This window comes from Electrophorus electricus, chromosome 2 (genome assembly GCF_041902795.1).
Source record: "Electrophorus electricus isolate QZ-2024a chromosome 2, ASM4190279v1, whole genome shotgun sequence".
Classification (NCBI taxonomy): Eukaryota; Metazoa; Chordata; class Actinopteri; order Gymnotiformes; family Gymnotidae; genus Electrophorus; species Electrophorus electricus.
This window is the reverse complement of record NC_137498.1, coordinates 35,362,365-35,384,918: the sequence shown is the minus strand read 5'-3', so window position 1 is coordinate 35,384,918 and position 22,554 is coordinate 35,362,365. Positions and strand designations below refer to the sequence as shown.

The window sequence follows — 22,554 nt, the reverse complement described above, 5'->3', positions numbered from 1 at the left end:
TATACCGTACACTGTTACATTTGATGGCTGGGGTAGCACTCAAATTGTTGGCTATCAGTGCACAACCACAGTAAAGGTTGAACAGCTCCGTTTTTGAACGAAATCAGGCATAATCTCAGACGTAACAGCAGACGTCACGCTTTTTCCGGTCTCAAAAGAAGTTGTCAAAGCGTCGGCCATCTTGGCTCCTCTAGCACACTGAATTAAATTAAAAATTGCGCTGAACCGGACTACTCTACGATTTCGTCACGAAAAGTGAGTACGTAAGTAAAATGTTCTAGTTTAATCCTCTTCGCTTGTAGTCGTATGTAAAGTGTGTCTTAAGCAGAGGTCATGCGAGACCGCTCGGCCAATGAACGATCTCATCCAATGGACGATTGTTTTGGAGGATGAACATAGGCGCCATTTCCCTCCTCGCTCTCTGAGGCGCTTATTGGTGGCTAGTGGAAAGGATTGGAGGCGGTCACGAAACTATGGAACGCAATCCGCCATTTTGGCTTTGCATGTCATAGCGTACCTTTCAGGCCTTGGTTCATGTTGAGCCCAAATGGTGTTAGTTTCGCAACTATCACATCCCTTAGAAACCTTGATTGGTGGAATCTAGTCCGAGGTTTGATTGGTCTGAAGGACAGATCCAAACGTAGTCTTTATTGGTTAGTATGCCTTTACACCGCTTTACAAATATTTTAGGAAAGTTTTGCATAGGGGTAGCTTCCTCATCTTGGGAATTGCTGAAGTTTAGCGAACATCTAAAGAGAATTTTGGGGCCTGCTGATAATAGCCAGCATTGTCTCCAAAGTTTCCCGAGCTTATTTAACTAATGATGCGTCCATCCGAATTTGTTTTGTCAGTTCATTGATAAAGATTGGTTGGCTACCTACGTTTCCAACCATACTTAGTAATTTAGCTACTCGTTAACTTTGTTTAATTTCGCTACTAACAGCTAGCATGTCTGTTTATGGTCGCGTAAACAAGTCCCCTGGCAAGGTAGCTAACCACTATGTTGATTGGGTAGAACCAGTTTTAAGTGTCAGTGAAATATACTCTGTTGGCTAACTAGGTTTTCGTGAATCACAAAGCACAAATTTCACAACACGTGCAAAGTGACGGGTTAAAGTTTTTTTTTTTGCCTGTGCCTTTTAGCTAGCTAGAGTATGGTTTGCGCGTAACGTTATCTCCTTTGACCAGCTAGATTAGCTTGTTAGCCCAATTTGTTACCTTAGTTTTTTCGTATCTGTGACTGTGATGGTACTCAAAGTAGCAATATGATATTTAATATGATAGCCAACCTAGATATGTTATTTATAAATATACCAGACATCAGGTTTCTCGAGGTCCAGCGTGAATGTAGAGTGAATCTTAAATGCCCTTCCCAATACAGCCTATCGCAATGAGAAAAGAATGGGGTGTCGATTATAATACACTTTTAGTTCTAACCTGCTTGTCAGCTGGTTCTCAAATGCAGTCTTTAGAAAAAGCCATCAACAGTCTTAATATCTGATAAACTCCTCTTAGTTTTTTTATAAGTAGTCACGGTCAGTCGGGGCCTCTGTGGTATGGGCTTTCTTTCATATGATTGACACTGATGGGTCCAGATTGGGTGAAACACGGAAGTAATATTTGTCCTCATAACAAACCCATTGAGTTTGGGTTACCTGAATGCCTGACTCACGTGAGATTTAATAGTCAGTGGCCAAGTTGGGCAGAATTGAACATAAGGTTATAAATTTTTAAATGAAATGGTATATTCTTGAAATGCATGCTTGTGAAGTATTTGTTTATTGTAGGATTAGTGTTGAATAACTAATGACCTGATGTGGTGATTAAACTGGGGAGGTTGGTCACTGTGCTGAGGTAATGATTGAGATGATTTTTGACTTCTTGGTCTTAAAATATTCCAAGGCCTTCATGCGCCTACATATTACCAACATGTACTTATAAGCATTTTAAAATGTTAATTAAAAAAAATTTATTTTAAGATTTAAGTTCTGAAATATATGCTTGCATAATCCATATAGACCTTAGTTTCCCTTTACATGAGACTATATTTCTTTTTTTCTTTTAAAACATTTAATTTATATACTTATGGTTATATACTCATGCTCAGGTTATTCCACTGATAGGAAGCTATAAGCCCACTCAAGATGAAAGATGTTAGCCAGGCCTAAGCATGCAAAACTAGCCACTAACGACGTCAGGAATAAATAATACATTGCAGGTAGAACAGCACAAAAATTGCTCTGGCACTCTGGCCAGTTGTTGTCGCAATCTCTTTTGCTCAGATGCTGTGTAATCATTTACCAGTTTGCTGTGGATCTAAAGCAACATTGCATTGCTTCTATTGAGTTCTGTGACACTCCACTCTTTCACCTTGTTTTTTTTTTAATTTTATTTTATTTTTAATTTCTTCAGTATGTCTTGATCCTCTCAAAACATAACCTCTGTTTGTACCCTCTATCACAGTGCCCCATGGCTAATCCACCCTGTTCTCTCTGACTGGGCTGGTCAGGGCATTTCTCTTCTTGCTGTCTTGTTTCTCAGAACAGTGGTGATTTTCTGTAATGACAGGGATAACCTTGAGGCCATTCCTCCAGTCTTGGCATCCTTTTAAAGGATACATTGCACTGCTTTTACTTGCTCTGTCTTCTCTATATTGCACAAATGTGTTCTAGTCAAATTACTAAGTGAGAGTATGAACTCAGAAATGTTCGTTTTTATACCACATGTAATCAGTTTTGTGAGTTTTCTTTGAAATGTGCATTGCATAAATCAATATCAGGTTTCCAAGAAATTGACTATTTGAGATATGATAGGCTTTTGTTCTTGGAATAACATTCATTAAATCACAAAAAGAATTTATGCCTCACATGACATTTTGCTATATAGAAATCAACTTTAAACAGCAGTAATGTGGTATGCTGGGTTTTGTTTGGGGTTTTTTTGTTTGTTTTTTGTTTTGTTTGGTTGTCAGTCCTATATTTCATTTTTATTCAAATTTGTTAGTTGTCTTCTGCTTTTGACAACTGTGTCAACATACTTAGGCTAAATGTCTTAAGGTCACCTTTGTTGCTAAATGTTTATCATGATCTTTAAATGTAAGAATATGCCGCATATAATTTCAAGATAAAATCTTCAACCGAACCGGTAAACTGCTCGTTCTATGCAGATTTAGTGCCCAGATGTCCTTGCACATGTATGTGACTGCAAATCTGCCCTGGATGACATTCCGCTTTAAATCATCCGGTGACAGCATGCAGCATCTGCTTTGATACTCCTTTAAGCCAATCACAGGGCTTGAGGTTATTTGCATCACTATTCAGTCAGCCACTGTGCTCCTCAGAGGGGCGGGCTGCAGAGACATTTTGTTTGACATTGTAAATAAGCAAGGGACAGTTGTAAGTGAGGAGCCAGTTGTTCATTCCGTCCAGCTGCAGCAGGGAACAAGCTTTGCTGGAAGAGAGTTCTGAGGCTAGCAAGCAGAGCCTGTCCTCCACCCTCCTTGTGTTCATTTTTCACTTTCTCCTTTTGTCTTTTCTTTTCTCTCTTTTCCTTTTTTCTTTTCCTGACCCCTATCTTACTGCTCAAGGTAACTTAAAACAGGAAGTTGACTCTGTGAAAAGGGGTGGAGTAGAGAAAGCGTGAGGGAGGGGGGATGGATTTACACAGTCTGTGGACAGTTGGCTGAGCCAATAGAAGCCAAAGTGGACTCCGTCTGATTTGAAGAGGAGATCAGAAATGGGTAGGATCTCGAGCAGAGGTGGGCTGTAAGTATCGTGTAGCAGGCTAGATTGATTACTTTCAAGTGTTAAAGGGAAAGCGGGCAGGAGATTTTTGTCCAGGACTTGCCCTACCGATCCTGCCTTCTCCCTCTGTGTGTCTCCATTCTCTCCGTCTCTTTCACTTTCTCTACTGTTTTTCTTGGCAACTCTGCTTGTGCTGAAGCAGGGGTCAGCTGAAAGACAACCGCTATGGTTGCCAAGCAGAGACAAACTCCATGGCTTAGGCAGCTTTAGAGGATTCGCAGGAATGGACAGGGGCTATGTGTTTAGGGCAGTGGGGGGTGGCTGAAGGAGATGGGGCAATGGAGGTGGGGGGGGGGGTATTGCTCTCCCTTTGGCTTTATGCTTGGAGTGCAGTGGTGGACCGCCTGCCCCACACAGCCTTTGTTTGCTCCTGGGACAGTATGTGGACTAGAAGCACTTTATCTCTTCACCTTCCAAGGAGACTTCAGCTCCAGTCCTCTCTGTCTCCTGTCCTCAGTCTACAGTGCACAATGAAGGGCATGGGGTAAGTGTGATAACTGCAGACAGCAGTGCTACAAATCACTCTGTTTGGTGTTTGTGCACTCTCTTTCTCTCTTGTTGGCTTCTTCTCTTGCTTTCTTGTGCTCACACTTGGTGTGGAAATAGGATGCTTCCTATGTCCTCCACAACACTTCCCCTCCTCCTTTCGTCCTCTACTCTCTCCCTTTGTTTTAAAGGACTTTCTTTCTATTTTTTCCTCCTGCCTTTTTTTTTTTTTTTTTTTTTTTGCTGGACCGGTGCGAAAGGTTTAGACATAGTGATGAAACTGTTTTAACTTTTACAGTGCACTTTGACAGTTGTTTTTGCCTGGTCCTGTTGAGTTCATGTGACTAGGTGATGGATAGTGGCTGCTTTAAATAGCTATCTTTTCTGTACTGTGTTGTCTGTGATTTTTGATATTTGTCTTTGCCGAAGGTGGATTTTGGACATGCTGAAAAGCATATGGGACGCTCTCTGCTGCAGCATTTCCGTGTCTGTTGAGTCGTGTGGTGAGATGGCAAGTGTCTAGCCATGCTGGCGTCTCACTTCACCTTCAAGGCCCTGGGCCTTCATGGCCTGTTTACACTTTCCTGACAGTGATGTAGAGCAGAGGGCAAACATGCCAGCTGTATATAGGGAGCAAACCAGAGCTGCTTCCTTAGCAAGCTTTAGAGCTGGTTCTGTAGTGAGCGTTAGCTCTGGTTCTATGGGAGCAGTGCCGTGACAGGTACTTGTCATTGCTCCCTCATGCATCAGTATCTCCAGCAGGGTACTTTCCCCTCACTTAATAACCCTTAAGCAAAGCCGCACTTCACTGCAATTTTTGTTCCCTTTCTAATTGAAAGTTTCCATTGGTGTCTCTGATAGTATGGCGTCCCAATGGGGGAAAGAGAACTAAAAATAGTTCTGAGTTGGAGCCATTGCTGCCAAATCCCTCTGCGATTTGCTGTTTGCATGAGATTTGAATATCATTGGAGTCCATTACTGGAGTGATGGCAGTATGGGCCTGCAAAAAAAAATGCGCACATCAAGCCACAAGCACGGAACAGGACCCGCATCGTAAGTGACGCTGGGCCGCTTGAAGGTGACCTTTCACATGCTGTCTTCTCTGACCAGGTGCACTTTCACTCAAGGTTGTGCACGTTCCACATGGTGTGGTGTCTGTGTGTGTGTGTGTGTGTGTGTGTGTGTGTGTGTGTGTGTGTTTGGTTTTTGTTTTTTTTGGGGGGGGGGTGTTGTGTTGTGGTTTTTTGGTTTTTTTTTTTCTTCTTTTTTTTTTTTTAAACACTGCTGATGGCATCTGCATCCATCATTTTGTGCTCACATCCGACATGTGATCAGGCGTTAAGCAGCGTGAGCTCGTCGCCATCCTTCGCTGCACTAGTTCGGCCTAGCTCTGGATGAAGGTCACGGGAACGTGAGAGCGGATCCTGCAGTCGATCTGTCGGCAGGGAGAGCGTGAGAGCGCGCAGACAGCGCGTCCCTCACAGGCCCATAGACAAGAGTGGCCCTTTCACCATCACGATCCCCTCTGGGGAGCACGTGGGCACACAGAGGAGGGTTTACCAAGGGGTCACACTGTGCTGCAGTTTTCTACTCCACTCAATTTCATCCTTCCCCCTGCTCCCATACACTATAGTATCTATCTCTTTCTCCCTCCCTCCCTGCCTAAGTATGTGTTTTTTCCCCACTCTGCTATTGGATGACCTTGAGAGATCAGTAACTGCTTCCTGGAGTTAGTGAGAGGCTGGAACAAGGGCATGTTTTAATATGACTGAGCCATAGGATCACAGGCATAGGTCATTGGATCCATGTCAGTGTTGTGTTTTCAGACACACAAAGCTTAGTATGAGAAGAAACAGAAGGCTGTTTGTTGGTTAATTTGTAATTCATTAGTGCATGCTGCTCCATGTTTTGTTTTGTCAGAGTTGATGATTAACCAGCAAAAGCAACAGGAACAGCGCTTGCCCACTGTCCTCCATGTGAGAATGCCACAGTAGTTAATAAGTTCTAATGCAACTAGACAAATGTGTTTGATACCCTTGAGGTGACCTTTTATCAGATGGAAATTTCTTTCCCAAATTCAAACTGTACACAGATGTCTTGATGATAACAAAGAGTATCTAGTTGGATTGGTAATATGAAATTCAAGTCTGGTTTATTTTGGGATGCATTAAATTCTGATATCTTACAGTTTGCGTGGTCAAGGGCATTTCGGAATGCCTAAGACAAAGCATCTCAGTACCATGCCATATTTAGTGAATAGTGACATTCCTTCTGTATAGTGTATTTTTCAATATTTTTTTTTTAAGTCCCATTGTGGAACATTTCTTCTTCTTCTTCTTCTTCTTCTTCTTCTTCTTCTTCTTCTTCTTCTTCTTCTTCTTCTTCTTCTTCTTCTTCTTCTTCTTCTTCTTCTTCTTCTTCTTCTTCTTCTTCTTCTTCTTCTTCTTCTTCTTCTTCTTCTTCTTCTTCTTCTTCTTCTTCTTCTTCTTCTTCTTCTTCTTCTTCTTCTTCTTCTTCTTCTTCTTCTTCTTCTTCTTCTTCTTCTTCTTCTTCTTCTTCTTCTTCTTCTTCTTCTTCTTCTTCTTCTTCTTCTTCTTCTTCTTCTTCTTCTTCTTCTTCTTCTTCTTCTTCTTCTTCTTCTTCTTCTTCTTCTTCTTCTTCAACACGCACAATCCCTTTGTCCTAAATTGTTCTCCTCTTTTCTTGAGCGCAAGCCCCCCCCCCCCTTAGCATTTGGATGCCAGATAAGGTTGAATTACCCCTTCATATCAGTTCTCATCAGTGTTCTATTTTCCTGTACAGAGAAAGGAGGGAAGGGTAGGGGGGTGATGACACAGGATATAAAGATGCGAGCACTGGGAGATCCCACCCCTTGGCTTTTTTGTTTTTTTGCACTGCTTGTTTTCATGTTTGAGTGTTAAAATTGAAGTCAGTAGAGGTGGCAAATGTGCAGCATTTTGCCGTCTAGTGAAATTGGGTTGTAAGTGATTCTATACTTCATTTGCACCAGAGTTGAGATTATTGATTTACATGATTGTTTTCTAACCCATTATATAGTCTAGCTGTTTCCATCAGTCTGTAAATCTGACAAGTCTGACCTTAAAATCTGAGACAAAAAAAAAAGGCTGTGACCTTTTAACCAGTCATAATTTTTTGTGCATGGGTCATCCCTATAGCTTTTAAAGTAGAGTTTTAGACATATGCATTGCTGTTTTGAGGGCTGTCGCAAAAATGAAAAAAACCTTTAAGCAGTTTGACTTTCAATAATATTCATAAGTACATAGTCCATGGTCATAACATTTTGTGTTCTCAGAAGGTTTAAGTCAGCTAATTCCAGCAGTGGGATGAAGCATGTAATCACAGTTGTGTAGAGAGTAGTACCTAGTTTGCTGAGGCTGAACTTGTCATAAAGTAGAAATCTGATGCTCAAGGTTGATCCGAGTGCTGATTTTGTTTGAGTAATCCGCCATGCATCTCTGCCTTTGTGCTCAGTACAATGCTTAAGTGTTTCAAATTAAAACATTGCTCTCTATCAGTTTACTTTATTTATGCACTGGTAGTCCATCATTTCAGAGTATAGAGCTGTGCACTGGATTGCCTCTGGGCAGTGCTGTTTCATTGCGTTTGGGTCACAGTGGAGTGCACCTGCTTCTCTGGAGTTTCTCAAGAGACTTGAGGCAGCCCCCTTTGCCTGCTTCATCCGACCTTATAGGTGCATTGCAAACAGAGTTGCACTCTGTACAGCCTTCATGTCGCCTGAGGAGGCCACGACTGAGCTAATAAATTGGAGTGCATTTCGGCCCACCGTTTCCTATGCACAGCCCTGCGGCCTGCTTGAGAATGAGGAGCCACCCTGCCCCAAGCCTTCAACCCCCTGTGCTGATTCAGCACCATCAACTTTCCATGGGTGGAGAAGCCACGGCCAGTGGCAGTAAGGCACCTGCCCACACAAGCCAGGAGAAACCAAACACTGCACATGCTGCCCGACTCTCTGAAGGGCAGGAGCGGTCGACGACTGCAGGCAGCAAAAACACTACCCACACGCAGTTAGTTCTGCTATTTATGTACCCAGGAGAGAGTTTAATCTGAGGTTCAGGGTTCAATAAAGATGTGACCTGATATCTGTTTAGACAATCCATCTTCAGCTCTTTTTGATGACTTCATTAAGGTAATATGAAATTCTGGTTTATTATAAGTGATCCATGGTTACTCAGGACTCCTAGTCTCCTTGCTCTTCTTGGCTGTGTCATGTTTTAGAGGTGATAAAAGGTGAATAAGGTTAGCCACGAAGGCAGCTTTGATGATGCATTTCCTTCAGTGAAAGATTTGCCTCTCCTTTTCTTGCAGCTCTGAGGCCAGTTGTGTTATCGCTGCGTGGTAATTAGCAAGCTAGTTTTCCTTAATGGTGTTAAGTGAAGCATCTAATTATTATTTCTTATCTATTACTGGTACTGAGAATCGCCCATGCGCATTCGTGGATGTCCTCAGGAGCTGTCACGAGATCAATGCCTGATGCTGCTTTTTAAAGCTCTAGTGTTTTTCACCAAAAAATACCCAACAGCAAAATAAAAAGTGAGCACAGAAAACATAGCAGGCCAGACCAGAGAGTTTTCCTTGCTAAAGGTCAACAGTTCCTCCTTAGGCCCAATAGTTGACTGTCCAATTCCATTCATGTCCAATTTTGTTCCTTAAAGACCACCTTCTTTTTGCAGTTACAACCTGGAAATGACACTAGACGTTATTAGCTCCATCTGGGCCCCAGCTAATATGCATGGTTCATTGATTCTTATTGTTTTTGCTCTAATGCTATTGATCTAGACTTTCATTTTGAAAGCAGTGGGTCCACTCTGATGGAAGAGTAGGACAAGTTATTATTGTTTGTTGAAAGTGTTTTCTCTTAACTGCTCATATACATGTCCGTGTATATCTGTGTATGTGTGCATCTGCATTTACATTTTCAGTATTTGGCAGACACTCTTGACTAGAGTGACTTGCATATATTTATCATTGTATCACAGAGTGTATGCTTCCTGGGGGTCAAATCCTTGAATCACACCCAAGATGCCATTTGTTGCTAGCTCCTTACACCACAGACACTACCAGGTGATCTACAGGAGTATGACCCATCGACTTCTATCTTACGGCCCAGCATGTTTTTCACTGTGCTATCCATGTGTGCATATGTGTGTGTATGCACATGCATATATTTGTGTTTCTGTGCACACGTGTGCACACATGTGTGCACTCAGTTACTCCGTTCCAGCATTTGACCCAAATTCTAAGGCCATATGGCAGTCTGCTTGCTATGGCGTTTGCACCTCCCCTCCCTAAGCCTTTGGAGCTGCATCTAGTTATTGGATTATAGCTGAACTGCCCAAGGCCTGGTAGCTTTTTATTCTCCTGTACCCACTCCAGCGGCACTCCACCCACCTATTTCTGGCCGCCTCTTTCCTTCCAGAGAGCCAAAAAGAAAAAATGAGTAATGCCGTATTCCCCAGGAGCACAAGCTCAGGCAAGCTGAACTTCTCAGCAGAATTCCTCTCATGCCATAGTAACCTGCCTGATTTGCTCTTGGGGCTTGGGGCAACTGATGCCTTAGACCCACTTATTTTTCTCATGGTGTGTGTGCACGCATGTGTGTGTGCACGCGCGTGTGTGTGCACGCGCGTGTGTGTGTGCACGCGCGTGTGTGTGTGCACGCGCGTGTGTGTGTGCACGCGCGTGTGTGTGTGCACGCGCGTGAGGGTGTGTGTGCCTGTCAGTGTGCTTATGGGTGATTTCTTGTCATGCTCACTGAGCAGAGCAATCAGTGTATCGCATAGCGCTGGAATGAAACTCTTTGGACTTCAGGGATTCAGATGTACCAATGGTTCATTGTGAAGTCTAACCTTGACGGTCTCTGTAGGCTGCATTCCTGAGGTTTTGCATCTTCTGATTTTTTTGGCCTTGTTTTTGCAGCAGATCTGAAGATGTCGGCAGACTCGTTCGGAGCAGGGGGGAGCGATGCCCAACAGAGCCTGCAGTCTTTTTGGCCCAGGGTCATGGAGGAGATCAGAAACCTCACAGTGGTAGGACACGTGCACTTTCTCTCATGCGTGTGCGCACTCTCAAACCTCACAAAAACAGCTTTACAATCTCTTTCTGAAAGGAACCAAAAGAGGACAAAAACCCAAGCATGCATAGCACTCTGAATCTAGAAGGGGGTAATTACTGCTGCTCATGTCCCTCATACAGTGCTGCAGCTGAGATCTGCAATGCTAATACCAGTATTCATGAGCACCTATTTAGGGATATTTACTCTGATATTTATCAAGTAGGCTTAAATGTGGATTACCCTGCTGGGACATGCTCCCAATCTGTTTCAGAAGGATTTTCGCGTGCAGGAGCTTCCACTTGCTCGAATCAAGAAAATCATGAAGCTGGATGAGGATGTGAAGGTATGACCGATGGGAGCAGTGACGGAATCACGGGAATGAGTCACCTCCTCACACCCACTACTCACCTGCAGCGTCAGCACGAGCTTTCCATGTTTGCTCATACTGTATTAAGCATGACTGGACTAAGGCAGCTGTAGTCTTTTCTGATTTGCTTCCCTTTATCTCATTGCACAGTGGTGTTGGTGGGTGCTATGAGTTGCTTGAGCAGTACTGTGTGTGTGGCCAGACATGTGGGAAGCAGGCAGCAGATCAGAGTGGTATCTGCGCTCCTAAAATAATCCCAATCTTAGATTGAGAATAGGGTTAAAATGGAGCCAAAAGCCAAGGCACTAAAAAGCTCTGTGACAGTGACATGGGCAAGCCCTTGGAACGTTCTTTGGTTCCATCTCTTGGCATGTGTGTACAGTGAAGGGGTCATATCTGATGCACAGGGACTGAAGCCTAGCAAGCGCTTGTCCTCCATTAACCCTCTCTATGCAAACCCTTTGTAGATGATAAGTGCTGAGGCCCCTGTACTGTTTGCCAAAGCAGCTCAGATCTTCATCACAGAGCTCACTCTCAGAGCCTGGATCCACACAGAGGACAACAAGCGTCGCACACTGCAGGTTGGTCACTGATCACTGTACCCTCTCACCTCTGACACTGTTGCAGACACTGTTATACCCTTTACCCTCCGACACCTTTTTGGTCATGGTTATTGCTACTCATAGACCCAAGTTCCCAGTAGAGTTGTGTGGTCATTTTTAAAACAATTTTCTTACGGCTTTATGTTTCCTCTGTAATAACCAATCAGACCTGTTGCACCAAAAACCCTTCCTCTATCTTCACATGTAACTACATGTATATTCCTCTCAGCAAGCCATGATGGATCTTGTCTGGGTTGTTTTTGGTTGTTTTTGTTTTGTATTTTTTCCGTTTCTTGAAGCAGGTGGGCGGGAGGTACCTTACTGCTCTAGGGCCTGTTTCATTTTAGCACTTTCCGCCAACTCTAAAAACACATTTCCTGTGACCCACTTTCTACAATACCATTATACATTCTGTCCTAGAGCATTATCAGACACCAGTGCTTCTCAGAAAGCCTCAATTTTGTCCTAGAGCGCTAGTAAGCAACAGCGCTTCTCCAAAAGCCTGAAGTTCATTTGTTAAATTAAAAAAGGGAATTTAAATTTTACAAAAACATTGTATCAACAAGATTTTCCTTTACAATATATTATTATTAATTTATTATAAATAAATAAGTAAATAGATATTTTGGGGGTAAAATTAAACCTATTTGTTTAGTAATTTAATAGCTTTTTTGTTCTGGGATAGAATTAGTTGGAATATCAGGAACATATATAACATGGGATCCATTGCCACCTGAATCTGCAAATTATATTATGTGGTAATGCACGTTGCTAAGGCACTGCATGTGCAGGCTCAGCCTTTGTGGAGGCATTGAGCCAATCTGGGTCGTCACGACAACGCTAATCAATAGAACAACTGTGCGGACATGACCCTAGCCACCAAATATTAATCACATGGCTAAAAATAGTGGCTGATGTTAGGGGTGCCAATGGAGGGTCTTGGCAGCCAATATCCTGTGGAAAGTACCACACAGATAAGGAGCGGGGTCGGTCTGTGATGTGATGCATTACATCATTCTGTTCTACCACATTTAGCTTTAATCTAAATGTGTCTAACAGTTATTTATTTGCTTACATATTTACATCAGATTCGGTCAGACCTAAGGTATCATACTGTACATTAAAATGCAGTGCTTGGAATTTCTTTTTTCCCCCCATTCATTTTGCTTTTTCAGAGGAATGACATAGCCATGGCCATCACCAAGTTTGACCAGTTTGACTTCCTCATCGACATTGTCCCAAGAGATGACCTCAAACCACCCAAACGCCAGGTGGGGAACTAGAAAACTCTGCAATAAACAGGTGTTCATTAGCATTGTTATACTGAGCTAGACCGAGGCCTTACCCTAATGGTAAAGCGATGTCTGCATCTGTGAACATCATCTCTGAGCGGCTGGAGCCCCGTGCAGCACTCCAGCTGGCAGCATGGTGGCGCTGTAAACATCCTTGACTGGAAGCTTGGGGTAGGTGCAGTGAAGGCTTTCAGTCGGATGTTTGCAGCATCCGGCTTCCACTGAACAACACGCTTCACTGTGGAGTTGTGACTGACTGCAGTGACAGCCACAGTGCAGCCTGTCTGGCCTGTTCTGTGCCCCACAGGGCCCTCTGCATGCCACTCTCCTCCATGAAGCCCCTGCCCTGGTCACGTGCTTCGCATCCCAGATAAAGCCATATCGACAGGAGACAATTCTGTTGTTTCTGTGATTAGCATGGCAGATTTGTTATCAGTCTGCCTGGTGCTGCTGTCATGTTTGCAAGTGCCTGTGTGTGTGAGCAGGTGTGTAAACATCCTACACTCTCAGCTGTGACATTGCAAAGCTGGGAGAGGGGTGTTTACGCTCTTTGTCACAAATTACTCTTCGGTTTCTCTTAGGAAAAGTTCTTGTCACTTTTCAGTTTTTGTATTATACTGTTACTTTCTGTAAAGAGGTTTCGTTATGTATTCTTGCTTTTTTTTTTTTGTTTGTTTGTTTGTTTCTTTGTTTGTTTGTTTTTTTGTTTGTTTTTTACATCTTGCCAGGTGAGTTGTTGAATAGTTAAGTGGTATGCAGAAACGTCACTGCAGGGTTGGTCAGTCCACAGACTAAATGCCCAAGTGTGAATGTGGCCCCACTACTCGCATTACTTTGCTTAGCCATTTCAATAAGTTATTTATTTGACTGCTGCTTCTAGTGTTACAGCATTAAAATAATTTATGGAGATGTAACCAAATGATAGGGTTAATCCTATATGTGCATTTGCCTGTGTGTGCGTGCAGGAGGAGGTGCGTCAGTCAGTGGCCCCAGCAGAGCCAGTCCAGTACTACTTCACACTGGCTCAGCAGCCTGGAACAGTGCAGGTGCAGGGGCAGCAGCAGGGGCAACAGGTGGCCGCACCGACCGCCACCACCCTGCAGCCTGGACAGATCATCATCGCCCAGCCCCAGCAGGGCCAGGTAATGCACGTGTACACGCGCACACCCACACACATGGCGCGCACACACACATACATATATTCTCTCACAATCACACACAAATATACATATGTGCACACACAGAAGATCCTTTGCACCCACTGAACTAGAATTTAAAATTAAATGTGTACCTGTACTTTTATGTCAACTAAGGGCAAGCAAACTCTTCTGTCATGAGAAGCCATAAAAAGGGAACCTGGGAGAGCAGCACATATAAGATAGTTGCTCTTTCAAGTGTAGTGGCACTCCAGAGTTTGTCCTTGCAATCTCCTTTCTCTATACCATACCTCAGTCTGATCCTCAAGCATTTGAAACTTTACCATACTAACATGAATTAACGTGTGTGCGTATGTACACGCCACACACACACCTCTGACACACTTGAGCTCAGTTGACTTTGATCCCACTGGATCATTTGATCCACATATTAACAGTGGATGCCCAGAGGTGTCATTCACACTTTCCTATCAGGTGAACAGTACAGAACCCAGTCACTCTCCCAAGTGTAATATCCGTCCAGCCTCTGAGTGTGAACTCAGCACCCTCCTCTCCCTTTCTCTCTCTCTTCTCTCCAGTCTTATTCACTTTCTCTTTGGCAGCACACCTGACTGCCCCTTTCTCTCTCTCTCTCCCTCTCTCCCTCTCTCTCACACACACTCACACACGCACAGAGTCTCCCATTCTCACTGACACAGTGCCCTGCTCCAGTTGTTCCCGAGGTTCATTCTTTGTTTTGACCCACTCGGTCTCTTTGACACATCCACTGGCCCCTTTCATGTCTTTCTGTCCCCTGTTCTCTCACATGTTGTCATTAACCTAATTCAGCTCTATTCAGTTGCTGCTTATCTTCATCATTCCGTTTGTTCAAGTCTTCCCCTCTTGTACTCTGGTTCTCCCTTGATTTCTGGGAGGATTCTTTCTGCACTCTTTCTCTCTTTCTTGGCATCTCCATCGCTGTGTGCCCTCCCTTCCTCCCACTCTCTTTCTCTTTCTCTCTCTCTCTCTCGCTCTCTCTACTGGACCTCATTCCCTCTCTCAGGATCAGTGCTGCTTCAGCAGGCCTGCGATTCGCTGACTTATCAGAGTTGGGCACAGAGCTGCTGCAGTCACCTTCTAAAGCACTCAGGTCAGGCGAAAGCGAGCAGCTGGAGAAGTGTAGTGAGGATCGAGTGGAGGAGGGACAGCCAGATATGGGAAGCAGTGTACAGGAACAGAGATGAGGCAAAGAATAAGTGGACCTTGCTTCTAGCACTGTGACTTTCTTTAAAAGAGAATAATGACAGAATAATGAGTCCCTGTATGGGCTCTTTGGTCAAACAGATGAATGCTTACTCTTTTAATAACATCACTTGAAGCCATCTTGAGCTCTGCAAAGATGCTTGTATCTTCAGCAGTTAGTCTGCAGAATCCAGTACAGTCTTATTGGTCCTGCTGGAGTGTAATCTGATCCACTATTGTTGTGGAGTAGAATCCAAAAATATAACTGCTACAATCTTGTTCCTTTTTTGCATTGAGTCATATTTGTTCCCCATATATTGCTAGACTAGCAAAAATATTTGACTCAGCAAGGTAGCTCTGGCTTAACTATGATTACTAGGCAGCTGTCATCTGTATAAACTCTGCAGGGAAATTTGGGATGGCCATGTCACTCATGCACTTTGAGCAGATCAAATAACTCTTAAGATGTGATGGGGTGAAGTTCACTATATTCTCACTTTGGTTACTTTCACAAACTGTAAATCACACCACTTGCACTCAGTTCCATAAGAGCACAGGACTGAATCCACATGTTGCTGCAGAATTTAAGATTGTGTAGATCAAGTTAGCTTCACTCTATCAGAAGAGAAACTGGAGAAGTCTGTCGATTTTGGTATGTCATTATTAAGCTTTGTCAATAATGTAAATTTAGACAAATGATTATCATCATCTCACTTAAAGCAATATTATTGCATTGTAAATTCAGTTCAGAAGTGCACCATGTGAGCATCACAGGGCGTTTTAGCATTTGTCATGTGACCCTTCTCTTGTAGCCGCTACACACGTGAACTGCTGTAGAGAGATGGTATCAAGCACTGTTCTGTTACTGCTTTTTCACAGCTTGCTGAATTTGGCTGTGATACCATACGCACGCCACTTCCATCAGAGTTGCTGTTGTCTTTGTAGTACAACATTTCTATCATTCATCGGCTTTTGACCAACAGTGCTATGATTGTTCTGCCAAGTATTTTGCACACTTCCATTTTTTTTTCTGTATTTTTCTTTCTTTCACTCTGTGCCTTAGATGCTTTGTAACTGAGTAAAGTTGTCAATGTAATTTAGTGAGCGCTTTGCATGTGCTTAATGCTTTATAAAGCGCTCTCTCTCTCTCTCTCTCGCCATGTGTTCATCCTCAGGTGTTGCAGGGGACTGCTATGCAGCAGCTACAGCAGGTGCAGGTAGCTCAGTCACAGGCTACCCCCATCACGGTAAACATTTGAGACCCAAACAGCATCCTACATTTCCCCAGTATTGTGCCAGTTCTTGCCCCAGGGCCATGTGCTATGACCCCTTGATCCCTGTTCATCACACCGTACAGCTGTAATTATTGCAGTCCCAGGCAGTAATCATTGCCATTCATATTGCTCACAACACTAAAGCATCATGCTGATGTAGATCCAGTAAGGAACATGATCAGCACAGCGAGAACGGAGAAGTGTTGGACACAGTCCTGAACGGAGCACTTAGTCTCCATGCACAACCAGTGCTGTGTATCTGTAGTCCATCTCCTCTTCACTTGATGCTACATGAGGTCACGGCAGCAGATAAAGACAGACCGCTAAAGAAGTTGGCACATATCAGGTGTCTCTTCCATGAGAAGTGGCCGATCACCTTTCGTGGCTGGCCGATTTCCCACCCAGATTTCTGTGCTCACTGGGGAGATGGGGATCACAGACTCTACACATGCTCCCCCCAATCCCCTGTGTCTATGTCCAGTATTTCTGACAGAGCCATGCATGCCCACTGAGATGGAAGGGGTGCTGTTAGTGTTAGTATTGGCATTTCAACCATGCTGAGAGGAAAGGACAGGGCAGGCAGGATGATGCACTGCAGGATGAGTGCTTTGCCAGCACACATTGCTCAACACTCCCAATGCTCGCTCACACCCGTCCCCATCTGTTTCTCTCTTCCATGTCGGTCTGCCATAGAGTGCTCCAGTGACCATGCAGGTGGGTGAGGGCCAGCAGGTGCAGATTGTGCAGGCGGCTGCACAGGGGCAGGCCCAGGCCCAGGCCCAGGCAGCACAGCCAGCTGGCCAGACCATGCAGGTCATGCAGCAGATCATCACCAACACCGGAGAGATTCAGCAGATCCCCGTAAGCACTGCCTCATGCAACAAAAGCTTGGTCAACTTGCATGTCACTCCTCCAAAAACCACTGACCTGCCAATGTCTTAAGCTGCCAGCTACCATTTATTGTCAATTAATGTAGATGTAGATTATCTTATACGCCAACAGGGCAGAGAGTTGAAAAACTGTGTTCACTGTCTCCCCCTTGTGGTGTTGTCCTTGCAGGTGCAGCTAAACACAGGCCAGCTGCAATACATTCGCTTAGCTCAGCCAGTCTCAGGAACACAGGTCGTTCAAGGACAAATACAGACACTTGCAACAAACACTCAACAGGTAAAAATATGTAGGTGTTTACTGAAAACCCTTGCTAGAGAAAACCCTTGTTTGTTTGTTTTTTTCTCTCTCGCTATTGCACAGTATTAGTTTTACCCTTAGTTTGGCTTGTTCACTCTCTGACCTGGTACAGATCCTTGAACAGCACAAATTATACCACTTTTGAATTGTGCCACATCATCTTTTCGTTAGGGATCCTTTAACTCAAAATTATAATGCCTGTTTTGCTGTGTCCATCCGTTGACAGATATCACAGACAGAAGTGCAGCAAGGGCAGCAGCAGTTCAACCAGTTCACTGATGGTCAGGTACGACTCAGAGTAACATTACACTAACACCGTAACTCAGTCTTCTTCCCCTAGCCCTGTTGTATTTGTACTGTTTTTCATTTATATTTGATGGATGTCTCACCCATTCTTTGTGCCTCTGCTTTTCCTCCTCTGTTGGCTGCACACCCCACCCTCTGTCTTTCTGGTGGACCTGCAGCAGTTGTACCAGATCCAGCAGGTGACAATGCCAGCAGGGCAGGAGCTGACCCAACCCATGTTCATCCAGTCCACCAGCCAGACGGCCGATGGCCAGGTCACCACGCAGGTCACTGCCGACTGAGGCTCTGGAGCTGTCCTTCACCCCACCTCTCCCAGTCGCCACCAGCGCAATAACCACACTGCTCCAGGTCTTCTGGAGGAGCGGGATCCCAACCATCAGCACCACTCTCAGCACCAACAGGGCATGTCTAGTCCTTCCTGTTCACAGTCCTTTTTCATGCAGAGCCATATATACTGGCATTTTCTCACGGTGACCACCATACTTTAATTGCTGTAATTTTATGTTTTAGCATTGACTTAAATACTGTCCAAAAAAAAAACCTTATTTTCTTTGTTTCCTGAGAACAGGTTTAAATAATTCAAATGATCACACAGTGGCAGAAGCCGGTTCTCTTCCTTAGTGAGAGTCCTTCCTGGTTAGTTTCCCCACACCCACCAAAATGGTTGGCAAAATACCTGTTCCTGTTATCCAATCGTGATGTGATTAATGAAGAGCACTACAGCTGACCTTTTCCTTCCTCCAGCCAATCCACAGACTTATTTCTAAAAAACACAATCTAGCAAGTCAGCAAGGCTGGTCTATGTCTTTCCAGACTGGTTAGTCAGATGCAGTTTGTTCTTTTCAGGGCACAGTTTCTATGGTATAAGGCAAAGCAAGCCATTTTAGCATTCAGTGTACCATTAACATTACACTGTGAAGCTCTCAGGAAACTCTGCCCTGATGACCCTAGTGACCTAGTCTCAATACAAACACTGCAAACAGTCTGGTCTTCTATGTAGTGTAGTTGGAGCATCTCTTTGTTAAGACAGTTTCAGAGTCTGTTTGATGAAGAGAAAGGTATGTTTTCTCTTCAGGTTCTAGATGCAAATCTAGAAGTCTTTTATGCCTTGTATAGTTACAGGCCTGGAAAAATGTTCCTGTGGAGCTTTTGTGTGGTCCGAGATGAAAATTGTTAATTTTAGGCCCAAGTTAAATTTAGATCATTATCCATTTTCATTATTGATGATCATGCCATTTTGTGTAGAGTTCAAAGCTTAACAATAAAGCCATATACCCATCCTGTATACCCATCCTGTATACAAGTATCGCTGTAGTTTGTATGATACCTTTGTTTGTAGTTCACTTTTAATTGTGTTGGTTCTGTTTAACTAGTATCTTGTATAGTTTTCAGATTTGATAATGTAATGTTGCTGAAAGGGCTTCTTATTGTTGGGTTTTCTACATATAAAATAGTGTGACTGCAAATATGGTTGAGTTGTGTGCGTGCGTGTGCGTGCGTGTGCGTGCGTGCGCGCGTGTGTGTGTGAGAGATGGTGAGTTTCCCCAGTGTGTGATATTGTGCATTAAAACATTTCTCTGAACCACATCTTTCCTCCTTCCTAGTCTCCCTTTGTGGAAACTACCCTCCAACTACCACATGTACAAACTACATGTTGAAATTATATCCTTTTATATACACATTTTAAAACCAGTTGTAATGAAATCAATTTTGTTTTTTAATCTTTAGAAATTTGTCATCACTTTGTTGTATTTTTGGGTTATTTGCATGTAGTTATCGCTGCTGGCATGAAATGCAATCCGCAGGTACATTTTCTTTCTTTTATTTTTTAAAAAGTTGGGTTTGTGAGAAAATAAAAAAAAACCTACAAGAATGCTTTTCACTATAATAACTACTAATTAGGTGTACGTTTACCACTCCTTGTTCTCTCATTCTTTTCTGTTTCTAACTTTCCTGTGTAATACATCATTTTAACTGCAATTTAAATATTTTTTTCATTTATATTTTTAATTTAAAATTTGATTGCGTTGAATTATGAATCAAAAACATTGTAACGTTACATTGTTTCACTTTTACAACCACACGGTGGAGTCGTTGATTTTCTTTTAACCAAGAGCTCGCTATACTGTTGGAAGGAATTTACACGACCACATTCTCTACCTTTGGCTTTCAGGTCAGTTCGCTGTTTTTAGGAAGTGGAGAAACTGAATCACGCGTTAGTTAGAGACGGCGAAGCTCAGCGAGCTCATGCGCCATTCCTTATTATGAAATTAACTACCAGTTCGGCATACGTTTTCACTTACTCAGTAACAATCCATTCTGATTAAAATAAGACGAATGTTGTGCACCTAATTATTTCTTGCTTCGTATACCTTTCCGTTTATATAAGTATGAGAATATAATTGAGTAATGAACAAGTCCTTTAAAATATAATACCACCTAATTTGCTACTAATTCCATGGAGGAAAAAATAAAATGAAATCTTCAGTCCTATCTGCAGCCAAAAATAAATTACGACTAAATAAAGCATATTGTTAATTGTGAAATGTATCATAACACAGGCCTTGTGTCCACGGCTGATCTAAACTGAAGCTCAGGTGCATCTCTGTGAACTCAGCCAATATTTCACCTTTGGCCGTGATCCTACCCAAATCGTTTCATGCGCTGAACAATTACCTTATTAATTAGTACGGACTGCTGCCTAATGGGTAAAATACGAGAGGAAGTATGCCTCTAATCCTGGCATTATTGGAAGTGTTTGAATGTATTTTTCTTGGCAACTATCTAAATACATTTCTTTTAAAAGAAATGTGCTGAGGAATAGTACTTACTACATTTATCTATACTTTCTATTATGTAGTTTGTCCCCATGTCTGTGTGTTTTGTAGTTGTGGACAGGTTATATCTTGCATGCGGAAACCCATAAACCATCAATTAGTTGTATGAATCTATACTTAATTCTTTACGAAGTATTGGGTGGTGCATTTAATTGATCAAATCAAAAGTTATTTATATAGCTCTTTTTACAACAGTTGTCTCAAAGCAGCTTTACAAATGTCCAAGTCCAAGCCCCCAGTGAGGAAGCCATGGGTGACAGTGGCAAGGAAAACCCCCACTAGAGCATGAGGAAGAAACCTTGAGAGGAACTACAACTAAAAGGGGGCCCATCCTCCTCTGGCTGACAACTGTCACCACAATAATAACAATTTAAAGAGAAAAATACATTAAAAATAAAAAAAAAAGCAATTAATGTCTAGTCCAACTTTCTAGAGGTCCTAGTCTTGTCCCGATGGTTTGCATGTGTCCGAGACCCATCCCACAAGAGAATGTCCATTAAGGGGCAATGGAGAAATTGAATTTATTGGCAATGAATTCTGGAATTGTAGAACCTTGCACAATAATCTTATTATTATACACATTACATATTATGCCGGCTTTGTGCTAGTCTCTGTGTATAATCAGTCTGAATACAAGGCTGAGTTTCATCATGGTGGAGTAATGTGAGCACCACCAGGTAACTGCAGCACAGAAGCTACATTCTGACAGCGGTGGCCTGACTCTGGTCTTAAACTGTTATCTGACAACCACAAAGGTCTTAAGGTAGAATCTGCAAATGAGTGTTCTTTTGGCAAGGCACTGTATTTATTGTTTTACACCCTACACACCGTAACGGAACATAGACATGACTGAGTTGTGCTCATTGCCAGGTGAGGGAAGAACTGAGGTACAAAAAGTCTTTTCACTCCGTAATGGGTCCAGGCACACTTGCCCTCCCCATACTGGATTCTCAAAAGATCTCTTTCACTCACATGGTAGGAGGTGTCCAAGTCTGCCTAACTTTCTCTGAAATGACTGCTTTCTGTTGGATGAGACAGTGATGTTTGCATTCAGAGTTGAAATCAAGCAAAAGTGAAATCTTTGAATCCTGAAATCCAGGTCTGGCATTTAAACCACAGTTTGCGCTTTCGTCTGGTACAAGGGTCAGAGTAGCAATGCTATCTAGATGTATTGTTTTGTTTTCTCTGAATTATAACATTGTACTAAATACAATATCAACAATATTGTGCTAAATAAAGGCATGCATCTGGTATGAGTCTACTACAGTGGAAATGCTAGGATGTGAGACATGAGGCCTGGCCAACACAGCTTATGGGTTTTGAACTCTAATAAATGTGTCCTTGCAGCTGTCTGATCTTGGATAGATCTGGCTGGGGTATGAGTGAAGGCAGCCCAGGGGTGTGCACACAGCTTAGCACAATGTTTGTCCCATTCCATCATCACTTGTCTTACATGGGAAATTCATGGATCTTTGTAGATGGCTTTTAGAGTTCACATAAATGTGTTAGCCAGTCATGTGTTAGTGTGAGGAAGGATGTTTCCTTTCACACCAGACAGTGACCTTTCCCTGCTATTGTGTGTCATTAGGACTTCCAGGGTGAAGATTGTTAGGCCAGGTGGTCAAGGATGAAGGCTAAGAAGCATTATACACATTATTTTGTGTTTATCTTAATTACAGTAGTCAAAATACAGTAGGATGCGTTTTTCCTTAAGTTACAGTGGATTCTGAGTGAGTCTGGACCTCAATAGTGAAACCTTTCTCCTGCTTGTTATCTGATCAGTCATTTAGCAAGTAGCGAAGAGCTTCCTAAGTCTGACAGTTCCCTAATTCTGACCACCTATAGCAAAGAGAGACTAGAGGAGAGACTGCAAAACCTCCAGCTAGCTTTCATGCTAACCTAGTGTTTTTTTCCTGGGCTGGCTTCC

The 22,554-nt window shown here is 43.0% G+C and overlaps 1 protein-coding gene across 20 annotated transcripts; it reads left to right on the top strand.

Moving 5' to 3' along the window:
* The first annotated feature begins 121 nt into the window (after window positions 1-121).
* On the top strand, window positions 122-19,377 carry nfyc (nuclear transcription factor Y, gamma). Of its 20 annotated transcripts, none has more exons than XM_027026141.3 (11): window positions 122-255; window positions 10,248-10,357; window positions 10,658-10,726; window positions 11,218-11,331; window positions 12,528-12,623; window positions 13,610-13,786; window positions 16,198-16,269; window positions 16,990-17,157; window positions 17,356-17,463; window positions 17,711-17,770; window positions 17,949-19,377. In XM_027026141.3, the coding sequence occupies exons 2-11, from the start codon at window positions 10,259-10,261 to the stop codon at window positions 18,069-18,071; spliced, it is 1,086 nt and encodes a 361-aa protein (XP_026881942.1). In that variant the 5' UTR covers window positions 122-255; window positions 10,248-10,258; the 3' UTR covers window positions 18,072-19,377. The 20 variants fall into 20 exon arrangements, with proteins under 20 accessions (XP_026881942.1, XP_026881934.1, XP_081557326.1 ...); XM_027026133.3 differs by having other exon boundaries at window positions 10,655-10,726; XM_081701200.1 differs by having other exon boundaries at window positions 125-263.
* The last annotated feature ends 3,177 nt before the right edge of the window (window positions 19,378-22,554 follow it).

What these genes read in the sequence shown, in the direction of transcription:
- nfyc (XM_027026133.3), top strand. Translation starts at nt 10,259, where the DNA reads ATGTCGGCAGACTCGTTCGGAGCAGGGGGGAGCGATGCCCAACAGAGC. An exon ending in AGATCAGAAACCTCACAGTG is followed by an intron (nt 10,358 to 10,654) that starts GTAGGACACGTG and finishes AATCTGTTTCAG; the next exon opens with AAGGATTTTCGCGTGCAGGA. An exon ending in TTGCAACAAACACTCAACAG is followed by an intron (nt 17,464 to 17,710) that starts GTAAAAATATGT and finishes ATCCGTTGACAG; the next exon opens with ATATCACAGACAGAAGTGCA.